A 24,482-nucleotide genomic window follows, 5' to 3' on the forward strand; every position below is an offset into this window, starting at 1 on the left:
TACACCCAGATATATCCTGGTTCAGTTGCTAAGTGCAGTGCAGCCTACATCCAGTCTCCATCACAAACATGATGGAATTTCACTATAATCAATCTAATTACAAACTGTAAAGTGCTAACCCAACTTACAAGGGGATTCCCACAGAATCATGAAACACAACATAGATGAACAAAGGAACTCTAAGACATCTATGGCTTTTTCTTTTAATTTTGAACTCTCTGCCTTTTTCCGCTCTATGGCTTTTTCATACAAACCTCACTGTTTGCCTTTTTCCATGAGACTCAAGACATGACAAAATTAAACAGAAAAATACTAAACAGAATACATTAAAGGAGAAGAAAATCTGTAAACTTAGGTAGCTCTGAGAATCCTATGCCTTGCACTCTTACTGCTTACTTCTAGCTCATTGCTTTAAACAGTGGTTGTTCACTCTTTTTATAGAAGAGAGAAGCCTCCACTTTTGAAGCCAAAAACCAAGCTTAACGTCTTTTCCTTCACACATAACCGGTTCGGCCACCCAGAGAGAGAAGAGATAACCATGCTAAACCCAACATGCAATTACCTCTAGTCCTTCCTTGGTCGATCATCACTCTTCATCAATCCGAGCTCTCCATCCTTGGCTTGCTCTCCAAGATGGATTTCTGGCCCTTGATGCTTCATGATGATGATGACTTCATCTGCTTCAATCTCTGCCTCTACCATCACTTCGCCACTTTAGCTACTTCCTGTGGTGGTTGAGCAGAATCAAAGACAAGCCATCCTCCAAAGATCTTCCTTGCTGGCCGAATCTTCATCAACCATTTTTGGTATGAAGAAGCCAAGATCTCATCACAGAATCTTACCAAGAGTGATGCAGATCTTAGCCACATCATACTTTTCTTTTGTTATGTTTTCTTGCCATCATTAGTTCGATGGTCTTGATGCATGCTCTATCTTCTTTTCGGTGAGTAGATGTAGCTTCCATGGCTTCCATTATTTCCTGGTTAATGTCCGAAGAGAAGAAAGAGATGAGAGAGAATAAACAACTTGGAAAAAAGCAATTCAATGTAATGAACACATTACATAAGTAAAGGTTGCTTTTACTTCCCTTTACTGAGAGGCGTGTATAGCCATCATAGCAATCAAATCAATCTTCTCTCACTTACTTATGTTCCCAATGCTTAAATTAAATTTGAAATTCATCCCTAATGAAGAAGTGGAATCCGTTGAAAGCATGGAGCCAATTTGCTTTCTTTTTAACTTGGTTTCGGACCAAGCTTTGAAACATTCATCAAAAAAAATAATATTTGGCTTGGTAGCAACAAAATTTAATCTGGCCCAATTGGTAACATTTGCTTTCCTGATGAATTTTGGATTCGGATCATGCATGGAAACATTCATCAAAATTGAATTTGAGCTTATGATAATCTTTTTGAGTTCTGGCCCAATTATTTTAGCAACCAATCCAGCCATGTGAATTAAGGGATTTTGTATAAATGCTGAATGTTGCTTTTAACATGGGCTTGCAACAATTTCTTTTTATTTTTCCGGCCCAAGAAAATCTGCATAGCAAAAATCAATCTTAGCATTTGTGAATTAATAATTTTTGCTATTTATAATAATGTTTGGTCATCACAAATATTAGTCTTAGAGTTTTCCAAACTCATCAATCTCTTCCTTGATGACAAACATTATTAAAATTGAAATGGAAAGAAATATAAACATTGAGTATGAGTACTCCCTTTGAAGATTTGAATTTCTCCCCTTTCAAAATGTCACATGGCTCCCCCTTGATATATGCTTATTCTTACCAAGGGAAGCCGATCCTTTCTTTGCAATTTTTCCAAGCTTTCTCGCTCTCAAGAGCTTGCTTGCGAGCCTCTTTGTGAGATTGAACCATCATTTCTGCCATGTTTGAGAATTCACCCAAAATCTCTTTGAGGGATTTGACCGTTTTGGAAGACTCTGGCCTGGTCTCATTGTCACTATCCGATGCAACAGATTTGCCCCATTTGGTTCCCTTAGTCGCTCCTCCTCCTCTGATTGAGGATACTTTGTTTTCTACTGCCTCATTCAACAGATCAACTTTAAAGTATTCAAAAATTCTAGTTAAAAACATACCATAAGGCAGGTTAGCCTTTTTGGTGCTTCTAACAGAATCCCACATATGCCTAATCATAATATAGCCAAAGGATATCGGAGTAGAGGTAACCAAAGCAAATAATATGAGACAGTCAGAAAATGTTACTCGGTTGTGTGAGCCGCTTTGGGGAGTCAGAATATGGGTGATGATTCGGTGAAACAGAGAGTTGACTAGTCCTAGAGCTTTGTGAGTTGGAATCGTTCCATGCAAGCCAGAAAGATTCTCGCAAATGTGCTGAAGAACCGTTTTGTATGAAACGCCGACTTGTGTATCCCATTTGTCTACCATGTACGCTCGCGGTCCTTCATCCTTGAAGCCCAGGGCCGCTCCAATGGTCTCAAAATCAAGGGTTATTTGAACCCTTTTGACATAGGAATGAAGAGTGCCGTCAATGAGTCGCATATTGGTGTAGAACTCTCGGACTAGGCCAGGATAGACTGGTTTCTGGATGAGAAGAAGTGGCTTCCAGTTGAGGAGTTCGAACATAGAGGAGATGTTGATGCCTTTGTTGGTGAGAGTGTCGAGACTGACAAGGTAGGTTGCGCACAAATGACGTTTTTCCATAACCTCATTGTGAAACTCAAAAGAGGTACAAGAGTTGAATCTGCTCGGATCAAAGTGGGAGTGAGTCTTGCCATACTTGTTTCTGAAATCCAAGGATTCCAAATTTGGAGGTTCGGTGGTGTCATTTAGTGCAAACCCCTTGGTCTTCTGTGAACTTTTTCCGGGGGTAGTTCTCTTTGGTGGTGAAGATGGTGGTGAATGAATGGGAGAAGTATGAGATTCTTCCTCTTCCTCAATGCGGGGCTCCTTATTTTTCCCGCTTCTTCTTCTTCCAGAGCTCTTTTGTGCCACAACTTTTCTTCTCATGGCTTTGGTGTGCTTGGTTGGGGGTGAAGGAGAAGATGAAGAAGTAGAATGTATGTGAATATGAGTGTGGGTTTGAGGGGTTGATGATTTTTGGGAGAGAAGGATTCTTTCGCTCTTTCTTGGCGCGGTTTTCTTTTTCATGGTGATGGAAGAGTGGAATATGAAAGGTGAAGTAACCGAATTGAGTGGGGGAGAAGGAAGGTGAGAGACACATTAAATGAGGACTGGAGAGAGAATTTGGTGGAAGTAATGACCATTAGTGGACGGTTAATGACCATTATGGTGTAGTTATTACCCAAAAATGATTTCCCCTTTTTTATTTTGAAATCTAAAATCTGAAAAGTTGTTGCCTTAAATCAAGGGATTAGATGGAGAGAGGGATTTGATTTGACAATAACCACTTCCAAAAAGATATGATGACACAGGAAAAAGATTTTTATTTGCATAGAGAGATAACTACCACAACGGCAAAGTGGGGTCAAGAAAATTAGGTGGGGCCCATGAGAATTTTCTTTTAGACACTGTCTCCCCCTTGATCACAGCCCTTCCAACGCTTCTAATTTTATCTCGTCCAAACCTACGAGACAAAACTGAATAGAATCAACTTTTCACAATTTATCAATGAAACATAAATCAAACATTCCCAAACTTTTTCTCAGGGCACAGAATCTGTCTTCACAGAAGGGTTTTGTAAAAATATCAGCAATTTGGTCTTCAGATTTTATAAATTGAATATCAATAGTACCCTTTTGCACATATTTCCTGATAAAATGATATTTTATCTCAATGTGCTTGGTTCTTGAGTGCAGAACCGGATTTTTTGAAATGTTTATAGCACTCATATTATCACAAAATAAAGGTATACTATTGATTTTTAATTTGTAATCTTCCAATTGTGTTTTTAACCAAATTAATTGTGAACAGCATGCAGATGCAGAAATATATTCAGCTTCAGCTGTGGATAGAGCCACTGTGGCTTGCTTCTTGCTTGACCACATGTTGAGTGAGCTTCCAAGGAAGCAACACACGCCGGAGGTGCTCCTTCTATCCACTCTATCTCCCGCATAATCTGCATCACAAAACCCTACTGCACAAAAGTCATCAGATTTAGGATACCACAAGCCATAATCACAAGTTCCCTTGATGTATCTAATGATGTGCTTAACAGCCGTAAGATGGGATTCTTTTGGATGAGATTGAAACCTTGAACATACACCCACACTTTGGACTATATCCGGTCTAGAGGAAGTAAGGTACATAAGAGAACCTATCATTCCTCTATACCTTGTTTCATCCACATCTTGACCCTCATCATCCTTTTCAAGTTTTGTATTAGGATGCATTGGAGTTCCCATTGATTTGGAGTTTTCTAGGCCAAACTTTTTGATAAGCTCTTTTGCATACTTTCCTTGGTAAATGAAGGTGCCACTAGGAGTTTGTTTAATTTGGAGGCCAAGAAAGAAAGTAAGCTCTCCCATTAAACTCATCTCAAACTCACTAGTCATGAGTTTTCCAAACTCTTCACACAAGAAAATGTTGGCCGATCCAAATACAATGTCATCAACATAAACTTGAACAAGGAGTATATCATCATTAGCTGCTTTAATAAATAAAGTAGTGTCGGTGGTACCCATTTGAAATTGATTTTCCAACAAGAAGGCACTTAACCTTTCATACCAAGCTCTTGGAGCTTGTCTAAGACCATAAAGGGCCTTAGTTAGTTTGAAAACATGATTTGGAAATTCTTTATGCTCAAAACCGGGGGGTTGTGCCACATACACTTCTCTATCAATAAAGCCATTAAGGAAAGCACATTTAACATCCATTTGAAACATTTTGAAACCTTTATGGGCGGCATAGGCAAGAAGCAATCTAATTGCTTCCAATCTAGCTACGGGAGCAAAAGACTCATCAAAATCTATACCCTCTTCTTGATCGTAACCTTGGGCCACTAATCTAGCCTTATTACGAACAACTTGTCCATCCTCACCAAGCTTATTTTTAAATACCCACTTAGTACCCGTTACCTTCTTACCATCCGGATGAGGTACTAATGTCCAAACCTCATTCTTGTCAAATTGAGCAAGATCATCTTGCATGGTCTTGACCCATGATGGATCTTCAAGAGCTTGTTTGACATTGTTGGGCTCCATTTGTGACAAGAGAGCGAGGTTGCTAGGTTCCGTTTGCCTTTTGATGAAGGATCTTGTTGTTACACCATGAGAGGGATCACCAATGATGAAGTCATGAGGATAACCCCTCATAGACTTCCATTCTCTAGGTTTTCGGACAGGTGTAGAGCTTTGATGAACTTCTGGTGGTCTCACTGTTTCAGTTGCTCGTGCCTACTCAGGAGACAAAATGGAAATGTCTCCTCCAAACTGACGAGACAAAACCGGGCTGACAGATTCTTCATTTTGCACAGATTTGGGATTTTCTTGATTGGTTCCAGCCTCTTCACAATCTGAATCATTATCCTTCACAATACTGGGAATTAAGTTAGAATCACAAAAAGTAACATGTATGGATTCCTCTATGGTTCTATGTTCTTTGAGATAAACTCTATAGGCCTTGCTTGTGGTGGAATATCCAACAAACATTCCTTCATAGGATTTTGGATCAAATTTTCCAAGGTTTTTCTTATTGTTGAGCACAAAGCATTTGCATCCAAAAACATGAAAATACTTAAGATTTGGAGGGGTTCCTTTCCATAGCTCATAAGGCATTTTCTTTAACCCTTTTCTAATGATTGTTCTATTCAAAATATAACATGCTGTGTTCACAGCCTCAGCCCATAAGAATTTAAAAGTTTCACTCTCACATAACATAGCTCTAGTCATTTCTTGAAGGCTTCTATTCCTTCTTTCAACCACTCCATTTTGTTGGGGGGTTCTAGGGCATGAAAAATTATGAGAAATCCCTAAGTCATCACAGAATTTTTCAAAGTCTTGATTTTCAAATTCTCTTCTATGATCACTTCTCAAATGGGCAATTTTCAAATCCTTTTCATTTTGAATTTTCTTGCAAAGGGTGGAAAAAGCATGAAAGGCATCATTCTTATGAGCAAGGAAAAGTACTCAACCAAATCTAGAGTAATCATCTACCACCACAAGACCATAGTGTTTACCTCCTAAACTTTAAGTTCTAGTAGGACCAAAAAGATCAATATGTAACATCTCTAATGGCCTTTTGGTTGAGATTCCATCTTTTGATTTAAAAGAGGATTTTACTTGTTTGCCCAATTGGCAAGCATCACAAGTAAGATCCTTATCAAACTTGATGTTTGGAATTCCTCTAACCAAATTCTTTTTGACTAGCTTAGAAATTTGGTACATGCTAGCATGACCCAACTTTCTATGCCAAAGCCATTTTTCAGATTCAAGAGATGTAAAGCATGTTACATTTTGTTCCTTTAAATCCTCAAGAGTTAATCCATACACATTGTTACACCTTTTGGCCTCCAATAAAATATCTCCAGTTTTCTCACACACAACCAAACAGACAAACTTCTTAAAAACAACTTTAAAACCCAAATCACACAGTTGACTAACACTAAGCAAATTATGTTTCAAGCCATGTACAAGGAGAACATCATTTATACGAGAAGAAAAATTTTTACCAACTTTCCCAACAGCCACTATTTTTCCTTTTGCATCATCACCAAAAGTGACAAGTCCTCCATCATATTCATCAAGCTTTATGAAGAAGGTTGTCTTTCCGGTCATATGCCTAGAGCATCCGCTGTCCATATACCACATATTTTCTTTCCGTTTGGATGCTAGGCACACCTACAAAACAAGCTTAAGTGACCTTAGGTATCCAAATCTTTTTGGATCCTTTTACGTTAAACCATCTTCTATGTCCTAAGCCATTGTAATAAAAAACAATTTTATAAACCTTATCACCAACCATTCTTTCACCAAAAAAATATTGAATAGGAAAGTGCCCATGTCGATTGCATAGCCTACAAAATCTTGGAGTTGCTGTTTTGTTAAAGTGGGTGGGGTCTTGATTCCTTGTATCATTTGAAGATGAAGCAATGTTTTCAAAATGAGATTTTTCAGATTTATAAAACCCCAACCCAGCCTTATCATAAATAGGTTTTTGACTAGCCAAGATTTGATTCAGATTTTCAGAACTTTGGGTGAACTTGGCTAAGTCTTCCTTAAGTCTTTTAACCTCTTTAAGCAACTCTTCATTTTGCTTAAAACAATCCACATATGCAAGAACGGAATGATTACTTTCACAGCTCTTGATTTGGGCTCTTAACTGCTTATTCTCTTCAACAAGATCACAAGCAGTTTCGGCCTCTCTCACTTTTTCTTTTAAAAAACTGTTTTCAGCCTTAAGAATGGTGATTTGTTGTTCAAGTTCTTGATTTTCCAGCAGAAAACATCTTATTTTTTCAGAAAGGTGGTCTATCATAAGATGAAGATCTTCAGTGTTAGGATTATGAAAGACTACCTGATCTATGTGATCTGCCATGAGACAAGGTTGTGACTTGGTTTCGGATTCCTCATCATCATCATCCGAGTCATTTTCCAAATCTTCCCATGAGGCCATCAGTCCCTTCTTCTTTCCTCTTTTCGGCTTTTCCTCCTTCTTTAACTTGGGACAATCAGATTTGAAATGCCCCATTTCCTTGCAGTTGTAACAAGTAACTTTGCTAAGGTCTTTCTTCACTCTCCTTGAGCTGCTGCCTTTGCCTTTAAGCTTCATCATTTTCCTGAATTTTTTGGCAAACAACACAAATTCATGTTCAGAGAAGTTATCACTGGACTCTTCATCCAGAGGGTTAGTCATAGAAGAAAAAGCAATTCCTTTCTTTTTTGAATCTTTTTTCAAATAGGTGTTTTCAAAGGCAAGAAGATTTCCTCTCAAATCATCAACTGTCATGGAATCTAAGCTACTGCTCTCAGAAACAATTAAAGCTTTTGTTTCCCACTCTTTTGTGAGACATCTCAACACTCTTCTCACTAGCACAGATTCAGAATGTGTAATTCCCAGAGCATCTAAGCCAACAATGATGGCGTTGAACCGTTCGAACAGTTCATCAATGGACTTTCCTTCCTTCATTGCAAACATTTCATACTCTCTATTTAACATGTCTGTCTGAGTCTTCTTTACAATGGTGGTTCCTTCATGGGTGATTTGCAATTTGTCCCAGATTTCCTTTGCCGTTGTGCATCTTGATGCCCGTCGGTACTCCTCAAAACTGATAGCACAGTTGAGCAGATTGATGGCCTTGGCGTTGAACTCCACCTTTTTTCTATCTTCATCCGTCCAACTTGCTTCAGGTTTAAGAGAAACAACTCCTTCGGCACTTGTAACAGTTGGATATTGAGGTCCTTCCAAGATGATTTTCCATAGTCTGTAATCCACTGCTTGCACAAATATCTTCATCCTCTCCTTCAAATAGGTATAATTTTTCCCATTGAAAAGAGGAGGTCTGTTGCTTGATTGTCCTTCGGTCAAATTGTAGGACACCACATTTGAGCCACTGTTTTCTGCCATGAGGATCTTTACTCCAAGCTGCAAAGCTTAATCTCTTTGAGACCAAGCTCTGATACCAATTGATGGTTTCAGTGGCTAAGAGAAGGGGGGTTGAATCTTAGCCCCCTTTTTGCTTGCTAACACTTGCTGGACTTAGAGGAGACTTTTCTGTTTTTAGCTCATCACTTCACACGAGACTTTTTCTTTTGTCTCGTCCCTAGCCACGAGACTTTTCTTTTTGTCTCGTCACTTGGCACGAGATATTTTTTATTTTTGCTCATGTGCAGTAGAAACAGAAATGTAGTAGAGAAGAGTAGAAGATTACACCCAGATATATCCTGGTTCAGCTGCTAAGTGCAGTGCAGCCTACATCCAGTCTCCATCACAAACATGATGGAATTTCACTATAATCAATCTAATTACAAACTGTAAAGTGCTAACCCAACTTACAAGGGGATTCCCACAGAATCATGAAACACAACATAGATGAACAAAGGAACTCTAAGACATCTATGGCTTTTTCTTTTAATTTTGAACTCTCTGCCTTTTTCCGCTCTATGGCTTTTTCATACAAACCTCACTGTTTGCCTTTTTCCATGAGACTCAAGACATGACAAAATTAAACAGAAAAATACTAAACAGAATACATTGAAGGAGAAGAAAATCTGTAAACTTAGGTAGCTCTGAGAATCCTATGCCTTGCACTCTCACTGCTTACTTCTAGCTCCTTGCTTTAAACAGTGGTTGTTCACTCTTTTTATAGAAGAGAGAAGCCTCCACTTTTGAAGCCAAAAACCAAGCTTAACGTCTTTTCCTTCACACATAACCGGTTCGGCCACCCAGAGAGAGAAGAGATAACCATGCTAAACCCAACATGCAATTACCTCTAGTCCTTCCTTGGTCGATCATCACTCTTCATCAATCCGAGCTCTCCATCCTTGGCTTGCTCTCCAAGATGGATTTCTGGCCCTTGATGCTTCATGATGATGATGACTTCATCTGCTTCAATCTCTGCCTCTACCATCACTTCGCCACTCTAGCTACTTCCTGTGGTGGTTGAGCAGAATCAAAGACAAGCCATCCTCCAAAGATCTTCCTTGCTGGCCGAATCTTCATCAACCATTTTTGGTATGAAGAAGCCAAGATCTCATCACAGAATCTTACCAAGAGTGATGCAGATCTTAGCCACATCATACTTTTCTTTTGTTATGTTTTCTTGCCATCATTAGTTCGATGGTCTTGATGCATGCTCTATCTTCTTTTCGGTGAGTAGATGTAGCTTCCATGGCTTCCATTATTTCCTGGTTAATGTCCGAAGAGAAGAAAGAGATGAGAGAGAATAAACAACTTGGAAAAAGGCAATTCAATGTAATGAACACATTACACAAGTAAAGGTTGCTTTTACTTCCCTTTACTGAGAGGCGTGTATAGCCATCATAGCAATCAAATCAATCTTCTCTCACTTACTTATGTTCCCAATGCTTAAATTAAATTTGAAATTCATCCCTAATGAAGAAGTGGAATCCGTTGAAAGCATGGAGCCAATTTGCTTTCTTTTTAACTTGGTTTCGGACCAAGCTTTGAAACATTCATCAAAAAAAAAATAATATTTGGCTTGGTAGCAACAAAATTTAATCTGGCCCAATTGGTAACATTTGCTTTCCTGATGAATTTTGGATTCGGATCATGCATGGAAACATTCATCAAAATTGAATTTGAGCTTATGATAATCTTTTTGAGTTCTGGCCCAATTATTTTAGCAACCAATCCAGCCATGTGAATTAAGGGATTTTGTATAAATGCTGAATGTTGCTTTTAACATGGGCTTGCAACAATTTCTTTTTATTTTTCCGGCCCAAGAAAATCTGCATAGCAAAAATCAATCTTAGCATTTGTGAATTAATAATTTTTGCTATTTATAATAATGTTTGGTCATCACAAATATTAGTCTTAGAGTTTTCCAAACTCATCATCCACCATTCGGACACATTCTTAATCTTAATTTAATTAGAATAGAGCAAATATTCCTACTATCTGATAAAAATCCTTGTTGCATATTTTAAAAACATGCTGCTCCACTATAAAATCAAGTGGAAAGTAATATAATTATTTAAATTATGTTCAATTCTATGTAAGATTAAGAAAACATAAGCTACATATTTTTAATGCAGAAGTCGTAACAATTGTCCGGATAGCAATAAAAACTTTGTATTTAACTTGGCAAAGTTGTCCTTAATGTAACTGAAACCATATATTTTCACTACAAAAAGTACCAACTCATCAGTGTGAAACTGTAATACTAAAAATTTACAGATAAAAATATATGGACCAACCAATGACTTTTCAAATTGATCAACGAATAATGAACAAATAAACCACAACTTAACATGGAATTGCATGTTAGTCTCTTAGCTGGACTAACCCTCTCTTTTGGAAGTGAGGAGTGAAAAACGTACTTTTTTTCCATTCTGGTCTGCTAAGCAGAGCATCAAGCATCATTTCTTTGCCTTGGCGAATCTAAGGCATCGGTACTTTTCGCCGCTCACTGTAATTTCAAGAGCTCCATCTTGGTTATCTTGATTTGAGGCAGTTCCCATTAAGACACTTTTTTCTTTCTCAAGATAGGATTTGAGGCAGTTCCCATTAAGACTTTTTCTTTCAGAGGAAAAAGCTTCTCATTTGATCCAATTGTGGAGGAGCAGACAGCTTACATCACCCAAGTCAGTCCCACTAAGTTTGTTTTAATGGGAACTTCTTTCCTTGCCGCTGAAGTCACTTTGAGGTGACAACCAAACTCACGAATTCTTTTGAACGATGCAAGATTGAAGATGAAAGTCTTGGAAGAGAAGTAACTCAATATGCATGTATTATATTATGAATTGATTGTGTGTTACACTGTTATGACTCTGCACTATATATAGAGTCCAAGACTGACCTAAAGAAACTATTCTGTTATAACCAACTTTATCAGAATGTATATAAAAGGAAACTAAACTGATTTAGTTATTACTAAGTATAAACAACACTAGCTCTGCACTTTATGCTCTGTATGTTCAGTCTCTACGCTATTATCCTCCCTCAAATGCAAGTTCACTTCGGAAGTTACCTTGAGTTTGGTTTTAAAGCAATCAAATGATGTGAAATAGAGGGATTTTGTGAAGATGTCCGCAATTTGTTTTGTGGAAGGGATGTGCACCACATTTAATTTGTTTTGATTGATTCTTTTCCTAATAAAATGGAGATCCAATTCGAAATGTTTTGTCTTATTATGCAGAATTGATTTGCTGTTAACAGCACAACATTGATGTCGCTGAACAATGTTGGAACCATGTTTGATGAAAAGTTGAGTTCAGTTGGTAGATTTTGGATCCAAATCACTTTTGAATCAGCACCCTAAATTCTTTCATGTGAATTTTTGCCCATTTACTCTAATATTACTTTGGTTTAAAATATAATTTCAGGAGTGTGATAGGTATATTATAGAAATTTATAAGTTTCCATTATAAAAAATTATTTTGTATATTGATTTTGGTGCAAAATACATTTTTCTGCTGCAGCAGCTTATCACACAGTCGGGTTAGTCTGAACCTAAGTTTGCAGTATCTGTCTTAGAAAAACGAGAATGAGATAAAATGCAAAAACAACACGTTAACACCAATCTTCTTTGAGATTTCCAGCGTCTTGCATAAATACAAAAGGGAATTTGGTTAGGACGCAGTTTTAAATACAGGAATATTACACATTCAAGTATTTTTATAAATTAAGTTTAATTAAATTAAATAATAAAATTTAAAATAATATTAGTCATAATTAATTTTTATTATGTTAGACTAATTTAATTAGACTTAATTAACAAAAATACTTGAATGAAAAGCATTATTTGTTCTGATAAATAGAAATATCTTCATCAAAAACAAAAAACTACTATTGGCACAGTGGAAGGACAAAGTAATTGGGTATCTAGCCTAGTTGTAATAGTTGACCATAAATGTGAGTCCAGTAAAGAAATATAAGTCCGACTCGAATCCACTTAATTCGCGGATTATCCAAGTCATGCCAAAATGACCCTCTTATGAACTGGTTATATTTTTATGGGCTCGAATCACCTATTTTTACGAGTAAACGGGTCGAGTCATGACTCTATTAATGACACACATCTGACTTAAAATATAGAGAAGTGCTAAAAAGCTAGTAAATTTTGTGATTTTTAGTCATCAATTAGTTATTATTAGTATGTTTAATAGTATAAAATTACATCTAATACTGGCCAGATTTTAATAAAAATTTTGTGATTTTTAGTCATCAATTAGTTATTATTAGTATGTTTAATAGTATAAAATTACATCTAATACTGGCCAAATTTTAATAAAAGTACTTGTCCTAGACTTTCTCTAAAATATATATATATATATATAAAATTCTAATTATAAACCAAAAAAAAAGTTATTAGTGTAGTTGTGCTTTCGATAATGAAATTCAATTTTTCCATAATAAGAAAAAAGAAATTGTGGCAAGAACAGAATAAAAGAAATTTAAAACAAATCTTACTTTGTAAGCTCCGTTGACCAGAAAAGTAAGCTACCAACCATCACCGTGTACTGCCCATATTAATAGTATTAGTATGTAATAATGACTCTCCTACGACGAAACTTCCAAAGTCAACCATTGATGCAGTGTTCCATATTTGGCTCAAGCTAGAGGCAGAGACGCAGAGTGGAAAAAAAAAGGTGCTAGTTATCAATTACTCTGTTTGGATCTCTAATCAAGAATCGTGTGAAGTTAGTGGTTGCTTGTGTTAGAAGGCACAATGGTGGGTGTGCTGGTGAGCGCTCTTCTCCCTGCCGCTTTGCAAGTCTTGATTGACAGGCTAGCTTCTCGTCAGCTCTTGGACTTGTTTTCTCGGAGAACTATTGCAGCATCGGCAGCTGCCGCCGGGGCAGAGAAGCTAAAGCTGCAGCTGCTCTCCGTGAATGCAGTCCTTGGAGATGCAGAAGAGAAACAGATTGTCAATCCATATGTCAAGATATGGGTTGACGAGCTCAGAGAAACTGTGTACCATGGCCAAGACCTTTTGGACCAGATTGCTACCGAAGTATTGCGTTTAAATCTGGCATCCAAGTCAAACACTGCCATGGAATGGGTAAGAGAATTCTTGGACTCCATTACCAGTAAATTGAATTCTAGTCTTGATGAGATAAACATTAGAATTCAAGTTTTAAGGGATCAGAAAGATTGTCTAGGTCTCAGAGAACGTCATGAAAAGCAATCCCAGTTGGAACTAGGAAGTGCTGATCTAATGTGTGTTCCGACAACTCGTATGGTAGATCAGTCTAAGGTCTATGGCAGGGATCATGAAAAAGACGAAATCATTCGTCTCATGTTCGCTGCCATGAGTGAGCAAGTTGATCCAGTATGTGTTGTTGCAATTGTTGGCATGGCAGGGATTGGCAAGACCACTCTGTCTCAGCTTTTGTTTAACGACCCTCGGTTAGTGCCAATGTTCGACACTTTATCGTGGATTCAAGTTTCGGCGGGATCCGATGTGCTGCACTTAACCAAGAAGGTTTGTGAGTCTATGAGCGATAACTTGGACACACTTCAGGTTGAACTTAATATCCAGTTGAGAAGACAAAGGTTGTTGCTGGTTTTAGATGATTTTTGGTCTGTGAGCTTTTCTGATTGGGAGCTCTTCAAGATGGCCTTTTCTCATGCTATTCCCGGTAGTGTTATTCTAGTCACCACTCGCAATGAAGACGTTGCAACTACTATCCGTGCTGCCGTCACTTATTTCCTTTCGCCGCTTCCATATGAGGATTGTTTGGATGTCTTTGCCCACTGCTCTTTTGGGAGTACAAACCTGAGTACAGCTGATCCAACTTTGGTGGAGATTGGTGAGAAAATAGTGAGGAAGTGCAAAGGTCTTCCCCTTGCTGCAAAAGTTCTTGGGAGTCTCTTACACTTGGTAACGGATGCTAGAGAATGGAATGTCATACTGCAAAGCAAGATGTGGGATTTGGATGCTAAGAAGAGTAACATATTGCCGGCCTTAAGATTGAGCTATCAACTCCTTCCGTCGCATTTGAAGGCCTGCTTTGCTTACTGCTCTGTGTTCCCTAAGGGGTATGAAATTGATAGGGTGAACCTAATCCATTTGTGGATGGCTGAGGGCCTTCTGCAACCATCAAAGACTAAAACAATGCACGGTGTAGGCGAGCAATACTTGCAGGAGTTATTGTCAAGGTCATTACTACAACGACCAACTGGTAATGACTTGTGTGTCATCATGCACGATTTGATAAGCGACTTGGCACAATACGTGGGAGGCGAGTTCTTCCACTTCTTTGAGGAGGGTGGTGATCAGAAAATTCCTGATAAGGTTCGCCATTTATCATTTTCAAAAGACAAGCTTGATGTGCCTAAGAGGTATCTTTCACAAGTGAGGACCTTTCTACCATTCAAAGACTCAAACTCTAGTAGGCAATTTGATTCATTAACTGACAATGATTTCAATGGTGTGATACCAATGTTTGAACGCATTCGCGTGCTCTCTTTGTCTAGTTATCCGATTTCTACATTACCCTCTACAATAGGAAACTTGAAGCATTTGCGGTATCTGAATCTTTCTTATACAAGGATTCAAGAGTTACCAAGCTCTACAGGGTGTTTGTACAATTTACAGGTACTCCTGTTAGCACATTGTGATCGGCTCACTAGTTTGCCCAAAGATCTGGAGAATTTGACTGATTTGCACCATCTTGATGTTACTGGTGCTCCTTTAGTAGAGATGCCACCAAATTTTGGTAGATTGAAGCTTCTTCGACATCTTACTGCCTTTGTCGTGGGCAAAAGCACTGGATCAAGGATTAGTGAGTTAGGAGCTCTGTCTCAACTGCATGGTTTACTTTCAATTGTGAATCTGCAGAATGTCATTGATGCCACAGAAGCCTCAGGGGCCAACTTGATGATGAAGACATTTATTGATGATTTGGTATTCGAATGGACAAACGATGTCCATAATTTATCCAACGAAGCAATTGTTCTTTATAATCTACAGCCGCATAAAAACTTGAAGAGGCTCAAGATTGAAAACTATGGTGGCAGAACATTTCCAGAATGGTTAGGTAACCCTTTATTCTCTAACTTGGTGTCTGTACAACTAATTGGTTGCATAAGCTGCTTGACATTGCCACCACTTGGGCAATTAAACTCTCTTAAGACCCTCTTAATAGCAAAAATGACATGGCTAGAAACAGTGGGCCTTGAGTTCTATGGTAATACAGATTCACCCTTTAGAGTCCTTGAAGTTTTGACTTTTAAGGACATGCATAGGTGGAAGGAGTGGTTGCAAATTGACATTGAAGAGTGTTTTCCTTCTCTTGAAGAGCTTCACATTCAAAATTGTCCTAAATTAACAGGAAATTTACCCCAAAGATTGAGTTCTCTGAACAAACTAGTAATTGCTAAATGTAGCATTAATTCCCTTCCAAGGGTTCCAATGTTAAGAGAACTAGAGCTATTTGATTGTGATGAGTTGATGTCCCTACCTAGGGAAATGATGCAAGGGAATGAACATATAAGCAAAGTGTCCATATACAATTGTTCATCACTTAAATATGTTCCTGCACTTGGTCTTCCCATAAGGTTAGAGTCACTTTACATAGGCAAGTGTAGGAATCTAAAGCTTTATCCAGAAGAACACATGATTGAGCATTTGCACCTTGAAGACAGTTGTGACAGTCTCATAATTCTTTCATTGTCTTCCTTTAGCCGGCTTCGTCACCTTCACATCCAAGGTTGTCCAAATCTTGAATCTCTAAGTATATCAAATGAGTTTACAGAAGAATTGTACCATCTTGAAAAGATTCAACTGAAGGATTGCCGCAACCTAGTGTTCTTCCCTTATGGAGGGTTGCGTACTCCTAATCTTCAAGTGCTTTCTATTAGCAACTGCAAAAAGTTAGCACCCCAGAAAGAGTGGGGTCTGCACGAAATGCTATCGCTTTCGTACTTTGGGATTGAAGGGGAGCTAACTGGTTTAGAGTCCTTTCCAGACGAAGGACTACTTCCAGCTTGCTTGACTGATCTTCATATCATGGGACTTGAAGACCTCACATCTTTGAATCATGATGGTCTTCAACACCTTGTTGCTCTTAAAAATTTGGTGATTGAAGGTTGTAGCATGCTTGAGTTTCTACCTTCACAGGGGCTTCCAGGTTCCTTGTCAAATCTTATCATTGCAGATTGTCCCTTGCTTGTTCCTCTCTGCCAATTCGAGACGGGAGCTTACTGGCCCCTCATTGCTCACATTCCCAACAAAGACATTGTGTGAAGAAACAATATGTGGAAGGACAAAACACTGGAACTTTTTGGTTTTCTGCAATGTTCTATGGCTGCTTGTTTAATTGGAATGCTTTGTTTAGCATCTTTGATCTGTGGCTGTGTGATATGATATGATGAGGGATTCAAAACCATTGTTTTTTGTATGGATTCTTTTGTTTATTGTTGATACCTTTTGTATTGAGAATCTCTTGTTCACCATGCTCTTTGTAACATCCTTCTATACTTGTAAATAAAATTTCATATTTAATGAAAAAAAGAAAAAGCACAAGATCAATGATCTTCAACTGGATTGTTCTAATAATGAGCCACTGGTATTTGGGTTGTGTTATCAGTGTCCTGTACGCAGAGTTCTTCTTGGGTGGCTTGGCCATTGCTTGCAGGGCGTTTCTTTGCAGTGGGGAGAAGCTTTGAAGACAACCTAGGATTTATGAATCAACATAGAAAATGCAGCTGAGGTATATAATTTTTTTGAGGATTTTGTTCAAGATTAAATTGATTAAATAACGATTAGCTAGAGGAGACAGTCTCAAAAAATGTCTCATGCGCTTTAACTAAATTGTTGTGCCTAATTCCAACTTAGAAAAGCAGCTGGATCATTTTTACAAAAAATAAGATAAAAAAAGTACCAAGTTATGTGGTCAATATTAGGTGAGTTTTGTTTAATATTTGACGATTTCTCACCACTGTTTGAGTGTGAGATGATAGACAAGTAGCTTGAAGAGAAAGAGATTATAGTATGAATTATGAAAACCAATTAATTGTATCAAATCTTATCGATCTTCAATATTGGATTGAATTGGTGTGTGGTACACGCCATATAATCAACACATAGGAAAAACATGGGAAAATAATAAGCGAAATTAATTAGGTAATTGAAGACAACACCCCTTCCCTTTCCTCTACTTTCAAACCGTTGACTTTCTTATTAAGCTCTTGTTTCAGAATTCTGTTGGATCTTCTCTTTCAGATTGGCCATGGCCTGGCCACTAGTCTCTGCCTTCCCTAGGAAGATGCTCAAGAACCTTCAAAATCAAGAAACCATGGAGTTTCTTCATCAGTCTTTGCTGACCATTGCTGCTGTCGCCGACGACGCTCAAGAGAACCTCTTCGCCACAACTTCAGCCTTAAGCAATAACATGGTAGAATGGCTTTGTCACTTCCAAGATATCATGTACCTTTTGGACGAGCTTCTCTGCAAGTTCGATTCTGGAAAAGCAATAACAACAACAGTTGCAGATGCTAAACGTGAATTTGAGTTCGTCCTTCGAAGATTTGAAACCATAACAAACCAGAAGCATCTTCTCTTCCTGACCGAGAAACAAGAACAACTATCTTCTTCTCCTTCTCAGAATCTAAGAAGAGATAAAGAGATGAATGAGATGGTTGACCTTTTACTCTCCGATCGAGAAAATACGCCTGTAATTGCTGTGGTTGGAGCGGCATGGACCGGAAGGGACACTCTTGCTAACCTCGTTTACTACCATGGCAGAGTCAAGGCCTGTTTCGAACTTCGAGGTTGGGTTGACTTTCAATGGGATCTTGATTCCGAGAGTTTAGCTAAGATAACTCTTGATAGTTTCAATCAAGATTTTCACTATGATGAAAGTCTACCAGAACTGATTGATAGACTGCACAAGTGCTTACAGGGGAAGAAGGTTCTTCTTGTTTTGAACGGTTTTCGAAATCTTTCTGGCTGGGAAGCCCTTCGGTCATGTTTTTCTGATGCTGCAGGCAATGGAAGTGCGATAATACTCACTACATCAGAGCTGGACGTTGCGTTCGAGATGCTTTCGGATCATGTTTTGTCATTGGAAGATTCCTTGTTTGATCTTCTTGATGAAAAGAATGATCCACAAGGCTTTCCTATTATGTGGACCGGAAAGTCTCTTTATCATCTAGTTCGCCTCGAAATTGTAGGCTCTTGGATATCATATTTGCCAGATGAGATTGGAGAACTAAGATTTCTTGAATACATTGACCTCTCTTTCTCTGAAATTCGAGCATTGCCGGATTCAATAGGCATGCTATCTCGTTTGGAAACATTGAAGTTGGCTTTCTGCTGCTATCTTCGAGAGCTGCCAAGTACCATGGAAGATTTGGTTAACTTGCGTTATCTTGATCTAATGGGAACCAGGCTGCTAGATATGTCCTTAAAGCTTGCAAGTTTCAACAACCTCCAAACCTTGATTGGCTTCACGGTCAACATGAATTCTGGGGAAAATTTGACAGAGTTGGCAACTATATCGGATATCCAAATGCTAAGCATCACAGAGTTGCAGAACATTGTGGAAGCTAGGAATGCCGCAGAAGCCAAATTGAAAGAAAAGAGGCACTTGGAAGATCTTGTCTTGAGATGGAATCAGCTGCGCTTTGCTGAATGTGAGCAAGCACTAGAATATTTGGAGCCACCAAAACAGCTAAAAGTGTTAGAGATTTCAGGCTGTCCTGATAGAAGATTTCCATACTGGTTAGGAGACGCCTCGTTTGCGAATTTGAGGGTGATTTGTATTTATGACTGTAAGAATTGTGAGTTCTTGCCACCACTTGGACAGCTTTCGTCTCTTGAAGAGCTATATATTCGAGGGTGTGACAATGTAAGATCAGTAGGCAATGAATTCTATGGACAGTGTTCTTTGCATGTTCCATTTAAGTCCTTGAAGATCCTGTGGTTTGTGGACATGCCTAGTTGGAAAGAATGGATTCTCTTAGATGATGAAAGTCTTCAGTTTCCATGTCTCTGCGAGCTTTACTTGATACAATGCCCGCAGTTGCTGCAAGACTTGCCTAAGTGCCTTCCTTCTCTTAAAAAGCTTGAAATATTTCAATGTGATCGCCTCGTGTCTCCACCACCCAAGATACCTCATCAAGTCCATGAATTGATGGAACAAAAAGAGGAACAAGAACAAGGCTGCACTGAGATTCTTGCAACAAGTGTGACTCAAGTGACTTCAGAATCCTCCTCACACCATGCCACAATTATAATGCCTCCTGTCGCAAATGGTAAGAATGATGAATTAGTTTCAGATGATGATGGAGGCATGGTAGATTTTGAGTCTTCTTTTGAAATTGTGAAGATTGCAGATGCATCAGAGCTGTGCAACTTGACATCCAGAATAAAAAGCCTTAGAATTGAAGGTTGCCAGTTCCTTGAGTCCCTACCAGATGAATTTCTAAAAGATTGTTCAAATATCAGAGAGTTATTTTTTATTGATTGTTACTCTCTCAAGAACTTCTCTGATGTTCTGCACCCCAGTTCCCTGAGAACAATTTATATCCACAAATGCCCAAATTTAGATTTCCTCATTCCTCTCGGAACACACAAGAAATTTGCATTCTTGGAATATCTTTGCATAAGTAGTAGCTGCGAATCGCTCGCCTCCATATCCATAAACCTTTTCCCGAGACTCAGAACTCTTTATATCAAGGATTCTCCCAAACTAGAGTCATTTTCAATAGCCAAGGAACTTCGTGATCGAAATCTGAAACTTGAGTCGTTGGAAATCCGGGACTGTCCTAATCTGATATCCTTTCCAGAAACAGGATTGCCAACTCCTTACCTTAAATCAATATCAATATCTAATTGCAGAAGGTTGAAGTCACTGCCCAATCATTTAGCAAATCTTACATCACTTCAATCATTGCTTATAGACAAATGTCCAGAACTTGAATCTTTTCCTGAAGGGGGCTTGCCATCTAGTTTAAGTTTACTTTCTATCACCTTTTCTGACAAACTTGCACCTCAAAAGGAGTGGAAGTTGGATACACTTCCCTCATTAACTCATTTTGAGATTGAAAGTGGATGCATTGGCATGAAGTCATTTCCAAATAAGGACTTTTTGCCAAGAAATCTCAAGTCTTTACGCTTGAGTAAACTTTCGAGTCTCAGAATCTTGAATGGCACAGGGTTTCAGCATTTGACAGCTCTTGAGACATTGGAGATCAACTGTTGTCATGGGCTATATTCCTTGCCAGAAGGGATGCCATCATCCTTGACTCGTCTTTGCATCAAAGAGTCCCCAATATTGTCCCATAAACTCTTGCATAGAGCGGGCGCGGAGTGGAGCAAGATAGCTCATATTCCCAACCTACAGATTGATGAAGTTAAAAAAGGTATGAATTGGATTCATTATACCAAACATAAAAAAGAAAACCCCTAAAATAGTTATCCTAATGTTCTAGTTCATGTCTCTTTGTCAGTGGCATTTTTATGCATATGCATCTTATATTCTTAACTGCTAGCTTAGCATTTGTGAGGGTGATAAGCAGCCTGATCATGAAAGTTTGTATGCATTTGCTGTTTATAATTTTATATGCATTCAAAATTCAAACATTATTTTAAGCATATATATAAATAACACTGAGCAATTACAAGCCTTTTGAATTGGTTTGGCATGTGAAATCAGTTCAAGTACTTCATTAGTCTTGATTCAGAATTTTGTTTCTGTGATCACAAAAGCAACATATAAAACTAATGATTTGTCACTACTTATCAGTGTGTCATGTTGCAATTGCATCCTTTTGTATGTTTTGTTCTGTTTCTTACCTCTTTCTGGTTGCAAAACAGAAGGGGAAATCCCTGAACAAAAACAAAAATTCGGGGAAAAGAGATTTGTGACAAGATCAACATATTTGGAGGGAGGAAAAGGCATCTTAGATGGAGAAAGCCTCAAAAGCCAAAAATTGGATCAAAGAAGGAAAAGGATGCCAATGGTGTCAGATGTATCCTATGAATCAGACTGGAGCAAGATAGCTCATACTTCCAATCTTCAAATTGGTGATGGAATCAAAGAAGGTATATATTATGTCCATCCTAATGCTCTATTGCTCTAGTTCTTCTTGTCTATTTGTCAGTCACAATATATGAACATCTCTGCATCTATGATCCTTATCCTATAATTCTTACTGTTTATTTAGTGTAGGAATGGTAGATGATTGGCCTGAGCTTTATGTAAATATTTAGTTACTTAAGTGCTTAGTTTTCCCTGATCCAGAATTTTGTTTTTATGACTTATAAAACTATGAAAAACTTTGGTTACTTGCCTCTTTATGTTTCTTGCCTCTTTTTCACTCATTAACAGAAATGGAAACCATGTTTGTAACAGGATCAATTGAATTGGAAGCCAGCTTAAAGGGTGAAAGTGTGAACAAAGATGAAAAAAGCTTTACCAGCCAGCAATGGGACCTAAGTTTAGTTACAAAGAAAAGGATGCCACCAACATTAAAAGGTTTCTACGACCTTCAACCTGATGATGAAGTAGTTAAAAAAGGTATGTATTAGTTTTATAAAGGGTATGAATTAAACTTTTGAACTTGTTGGTAACATTGTAATGTGTGGGTATGATACTTGATGATAATAGAATAGTTCATATATTAGACTCTTTGAGCATCTGAATAATTATCTCTATTGAGTGCTTATTTTACTGACACGGCACAGGTGGAGGAGGCCGAGGCCGCGACCATGACCCTGGCAGATTAGATGACACTTGGACCTCATCAATGGAAGCAGAAGTTCAAACTGTCCATGGAATCTCAAAGAACCCTTTCAGCCACATAACTAGCAAGGGAAAAGATAGAGATTTGGAGGATTTCACCCTGCAAAAGTTGCTTGAATTGACCGAAAACTTCTCAGAGGACAAAATGATTGGGAGAGGAGGCTTTGGATCAGTATACCATGCTACACTGCAAGATGGTAAGGAAGTTGCAATAAAAAGAGCTGAAATCTCTCCCAACTATGAAGATGAGAAGGAGTATGGCTTTGTGAATGAGCTTCAGATTCACTCAAGACTCCACCACAACAACCTGGTTGGGCTATTAGGATTCTGCCGTGACGCGAATGAGCGCATCTTAGTGTATGAGTACATGAACAATGGCAGCCTCCATGATCATCTCCACAGCCACCAAACTTCTTCTGTTCTAATGTCATGGCCGGCACGGATCAAGGTAGCACTGGATGCAGCAAGGGGGATAGAGTACCTCCACCACTATGCTGTCCCACCAATCATTCATCGCGACATAAAGTCATCCAATATATTATTGGATTCCAAGTGGACAGGCAAATTGTGTGATTTTGGAATCTCATTGAAGGGTCCTGAAGATGAGGACACACATCTTTCAGTTGAAATAGCTGGCACACCAGGCTACTTGGACCCTGAATACTATATAACTCAAAGGCTAACCACAAAGAGTGATGTTTATAGTTTCGGGATTGTTTTGCTAGAGATACTAACTGGATGCAAAGTCATACATAAAGATGATAATGGGGAGCACAGACATTTGGCAAGTTTTGCAGTACCATATATTGATCAAGATGAGATTTTCAAGGTTTTGGATCCAAGAATGCCACCCCCAAAAGCTGCTGAGGAGTATGTGGGGTATTTAGCAGCAGAATGTGCACGCGCAGCACCTCGAGACAGACCAACTATGGCTGAAGTTGTAATTCACTTGGAAAGAGCATTGGCTGCTTGTTTGGCCGTACCAGCAATATGAAGGAAGGTCCACCATTAATTCTTTTATAAGTTTAGTACAAAATTCATGTCAATTTCATAGTTACAAACTTGCAAAAGTAATTTTAGTATCATCAAATCAAATCAACAGTTATTCCCTCATAATAAAGTTTCTCATTAATAAAGCGGTTTGTAAATTTACCACCATTATATTTTTTATTATCATTTATTCGTTTTTTTTTTATTTGTAAATCAAAGAACATCGCAATATCAACTAAACAAATGTGCCAATAAGTAATAGCTCAAATGATATAGTCTCCTCATACTCAATTAAAAAGTTGCGAATTCGAGTCTCATATCTTTGGTAAAAAAAAAAAAATTTAGGCGGAGACCGGCTGCTGCTGGCTGGAGTTCCGATCCTCTATGAACTTTTCCCTTTTTTTTTCATGGACAGTGTATCACTTTTTCAAGTAATGCAAATTTTTTTTGGGTAAAAAAATATAAAAAATTTATGTTTTTTAAATAAATAAATTTAAATTTTTAAAATAATAAATTAAATAAGTTATATTATATTTTAATTGAATAATTATATAAAATAATATATAAATTGTTAAATAAATATTTTGCAGAATATTTTTAATATAAATAATTTATTTCTCAGCGCATCAAAAAGGTTTAGAAAATCAACTATATCATGAGCCAATTGAAACTAATTTCTTGTATTTTTGGTTTTAAAATTCAAAAAATTAAAAATTGTGAGCGATTATTTTTTCTTTTTTATAATAGATCTCTTATTTTAAAATTAATTTGCTATATCCCTAATTGGTTCCAGATGTATTTTAAAAATGTCAAACACTAAATGAAAGACTAAATCACAAGAACTAATCAAACCAAAGTAAACCATTTATCCTATTGATTAATTCACTTTACAAATAAAATAAACCCAACTTTGTTCAAGACACATACAGAATAACAGAAACAAATAAAAATATTTATCTTTTAAAAATAAAATTTTTGAATACTCTACAAAATAGTGAAATCAGAAATAAAAAGAACAAATTAGAAGGGGAAAAAACATAACCGAAAAAATTTGTGTATGGTTTTATAAAATGTAAATTTTCTCAAAATGAGTCATACAAATTAATTTCAAATGTATCTAAGTTTTTAGCAGATTATGAAAAAACAATTTTTTTAATCATTCTCTGTATTTCTCA

The 24,482-nt window shown here is 37.7% G+C and overlaps 2 protein-coding genes across 3 annotated transcripts; both read left to right on the plus strand.

Moving 5' to 3' along the window:
* Positions 1–13,292: 13,292 nt before the first annotated feature.
* LOC112732724 (putative disease resistance RPP13-like protein 1) lies at positions 13,293–16,814 on the plus strand. The gene has a single exon (XM_025781485.1). It carries the CDS (start codon positions 13,293–13,295, stop codon positions 16,812–16,814), a length of 3,522 nt encoding a protein of 1,173 aa, XP_025637270.1.
* Positions 16,815–17,201: 387 nt separating this feature from the next.
* On the plus strand, positions 17,202–23,453 carry LOC112737367 (uncharacterized). 2 transcript variants are annotated; one of them, XM_072213169.1, is made up of 5 exons: positions 17,202–17,280; positions 17,793–20,935; positions 21,390–21,617; positions 21,928–22,092; positions 22,260–23,453. In XM_072213169.1, exons 1-5 carry the CDS (start codon positions 17,270–17,272, stop codon positions 23,309–23,311), a joined length of 4,599 nt encoding a protein of 1,532 aa, XP_072069270.1. In that variant the 5' UTR covers positions 17,202–17,269; the 3' UTR covers positions 23,312–23,453. The 2 variants fall into 2 exon arrangements, with proteins under 2 accessions (XP_072069270.1, XP_072069271.1); XM_072213170.1 differs by lacking the exon at positions 17,202–17,280 and adding an exon at positions 17,404–17,693.
* The last annotated feature ends 1,029 nt before the right edge of the window (positions 23,454–24,482 follow it).

This window comes from Arachis hypogaea, chromosome 13 (assembly GCF_003086295.3).
Source record: "Arachis hypogaea cultivar Tifrunner chromosome 13, arahy.Tifrunner.gnm2.J5K5, whole genome shotgun sequence".
Lineage (NCBI taxonomy): Eukaryota > Viridiplantae > Streptophyta > Magnoliopsida > Fabales > Fabaceae > Arachis > Arachis hypogaea.